This window comes from Sceloporus undulatus, chromosome 6 (genome assembly GCF_019175285.1).
Source record: "Sceloporus undulatus isolate JIND9_A2432 ecotype Alabama chromosome 6, SceUnd_v1.1, whole genome shotgun sequence".
Classification (NCBI taxonomy): Eukaryota; Metazoa; Chordata; class Lepidosauria; order Squamata; family Phrynosomatidae; genus Sceloporus; species Sceloporus undulatus.
The window spans coordinates 119,648,520-119,651,372 of NC_056527.1; the positions used below are offsets into that span (position 1 = coordinate 119,648,520).

Sequence of the window (2,853 nt, forward strand, 5' to 3'; positions counted from 1 at the left end):
CCCCCCCCCCGACCTCCCTCTTGTGGGTCCCAGGAAGGAAGGCGGCCCTCTGCCCTTTCGGGGCCAAGGGTGGCCCCAGGGCAGCCTGGCTTGGCCTCTCGGCCGGCCAGCCCCCACCTGGCCTCTTGGGAGGGGCACAAGATGGCTCCCGCTGGCAGGCTGCCTTGGGCCCAGTGGGGAGAGTCCCTCTTCTCACCACTTTCGGCTCCTGGGGAGCTGCCCCCCAGCCTCTTTGGAAGCTTTTTTGGGGAGCAGGTTGGCTTGGGCGCCTTGGCCTCCCTGGGGCAAAGGGGAGGGGTCTTAGCCAGCCACCCCACTTAGGGCCACTTGGAGGGTCTTGCCTTGGCCCCAGTGCCAGCCTTTCCTCTCCTCTCAGCCCAAGGGAGCGATAAACCCACAGAGTGGAGTCAGACCAATTTTCCACCCCCCAAAACATTGGGCATGGCTTTGCAAAGGTGGGGAGAGTGTTACAGAGCAATGGGGGGGGGGGTATGAGATCGCCCTCCATGCCTCCCCTTCCTTTGGGTCAAAAAAGTGGGGCTGCCCCTCTAAAGCACTTGGCACAAGGGGAACCATACTTGGGGGGCACTGGCTCAGTTCAAGGGGGCTGCATTGGGAGAGTCTGCTTTCCTGGGGTTTCCTCCATTGCAGGGCCAACTGTTGTCATGATCCGGAGTATTTCTTAGCCCTCTTTCTCATCCTCTGAATTATTAGCACTGAGGTTTTGCCCCCAAAAGTGGCCTGAAAATGCAAAATGCAGCACCCTCCACATGCCCCCCAAGAGGCAATAAGTAACGGCCAGAGCAGAAGGGCCAGGGGCCAGGCCAGAGCTCCTGGGGGCCTCTTGGTGGGCAAGTGGCCACCCTCTTAGCAAGCCCTAAGGCCTCTCTGATCCAGGATCCGTCAGCCTTCTGGCCAAGATCCACTGAGGGCCGGCCCAGATTCAGCTGGCTTCCCTTTTATGGGGATCCATTGTTCCCTCCGGGGCCCTTCCCTTTCCTCTCTCCTCCATTTCTCCATCCAGTTTGGAGTTTGTGTATATTAGAGGGAAGGGTCTTCCCTCTTAGCCCACTTTCTCCACAGTTCTATAGGCAAAAGAAAGACAGTGCCAACAGTGCCAGCAGTTTGGGACAGGACTTCCCTCCAAGCCCTGCTGTTTCCCTGCTCTTTGGTCCCCATTTCTCCTCCTCCTCCTCCTCCTCCCTTCCCTCCTTCCTTTTAGGGCGGAAAAATGTTCCCAGGAGCGCAGAGTTTGGATTGCAAAGGGACTGGGCAGAGTTGGCAACTGGGCCGCTTCCTCCCTCTCTGTGTTGTGTGTCTTGGGGGGGGGTGCATTTAGGAATCTGGAACGGCCCAAACTGGGAGTTTCTGGTTCCTTCATAAAAGCTGGGGGGGGGCAGATCTTGCCCACTGACTTCTGCATTTCTGGGTAACATGCTTCCCCTCCCCCAACGGCTTACGGGGACCTGTAACGTCGGAGCCATGCTTCCTTTTCCTCCACTATTTTGAAGCCCCCCCCCATGAAGGACTTACGCTCCCCAGTAATCCCCTCCCCAAGTCTGGGATGGGAGAAACACACACACACCCACACACCCGCTGTGTCTGCCCATCCTGTGGGTCTGTGTTTCTCTACTGGGAAAGGGGACATAGAAGATGCAGCAGAGGGTGGCCTCTTTTTTGCTGGGGGGGGTGTGGGGGTTTTTTTTTTTTTTCCTTGGGGGGGTCCTTGGATGAATGGAGCCCCCTCCTCTTCCTCACATGTGACCCTCTTGTTCCCCCTCTCAGCCGGCGGAGGTGAACACTCTGGTGGGGAAGGACCGCAGCAACCTGTTTGTCAATGGCCTGACGCTGGGCGGGCAGAAGTGCTCCGTCATCCGGGACAGCCTCCACACGGACGGGGAGTGCACCATGGACCTCCGGACGAAGAGTACGGGAGGGGCCCCCACCTTCAACATCACAGCCGCTATGACCAACAAGAGTGAGTCGACCACCAATTGGGGGGAGGGGGGCTTCATTTCCTTCCGGGCGCAAGAAGGAATCCATTTGGTCACCTTGTTCTGTTTCTCTACTCTCTTTGGATGCTCTTTGTACTTTGGGGTCTCATTTTTGGGGGTTGGGGGGAATCATTTGCACTGAAAACCCTACTTTTTCCTGACAGAAACCCATATTTGAGCACAAGGAGCACTTACTTCGTGCAAAAACCTGCTGGAGGAAACCAGTCTGTGTATTGTTGGCACAAGCAGATTTTCTCTGAAAGAGGAGCTGAAATGCAAAGCATCTCTGGTGCTTCCCCTTTTCTCCAGGGAGGGGCTCTGGAGTGTCCAGGGCCCCCTTTTTGGGTGCTCCTCCTTTCCCCTGGCAGCCATGAGGCTGCCCACTCCTCCCCTCCCTGCCCTCGCCAGACCCATCTTTTCTGGCAGCTGTTGTGGGTTCCTTCCCTGAGGCTGCATTCCTCCCTCCTTGGCCCCCTCCCCACAACTGTGGCCAGGGATCCTCTGTCCAGCGGAGGAACAAACAGCTGTGGCCTCATCCAGGCAGAGGAGATAAGGCCACCACTGTCCCAGCCTTTTGGGCAGCTGGACAAGGGGCCGTAAATCTTACAGAGGCAAAGCCAAGCCTCTGCCCAGGAGGGGGAAGGACTGGCTGGCCGAGGGGAGGGGGCACAGCAATCTGGCATTGACCTCCTTCCTTCCTCCCCCAGAACAGGACAAGCAGGGCAGAGGGAATTGCATTGGCTCCCGTTGCCCTCTCTGTGGAGGCTTTCCCTCCCTGAGCATTGGGAGGCCTTGTGACTCAGCCAAAGGGAGCGGGAGGGGGGTAGTTTTGGGCAAGGAGGAAGCCCTCATGCCCCCC

At 58.0% G+C, this 2,853-nt stretch overlaps 1 protein-coding gene across 1 annotated transcript; it reads left to right on the forward strand.

Annotated features, from left to right (window-relative positions):
- Window positions 1–6: 6 nt before the first annotated feature.
- On the forward strand, window positions 7–2,847 carry LOC121932894 (profilin-1-like). The gene is made up of 2 exons (XM_042471971.1): window positions 7–255; window positions 1,786–2,847. The coding sequence occupies exons 1-2, from the start codon at window positions 142–144 to the stop codon at window positions 2,134–2,136; spliced, it is 465 nt and encodes a 154-aa protein (XP_042327905.1). The 5' UTR covers window positions 7–141; the 3' UTR covers window positions 2,137–2,847.
- The last annotated feature ends 6 nt before the right edge of the window (window positions 2,848–2,853 follow it).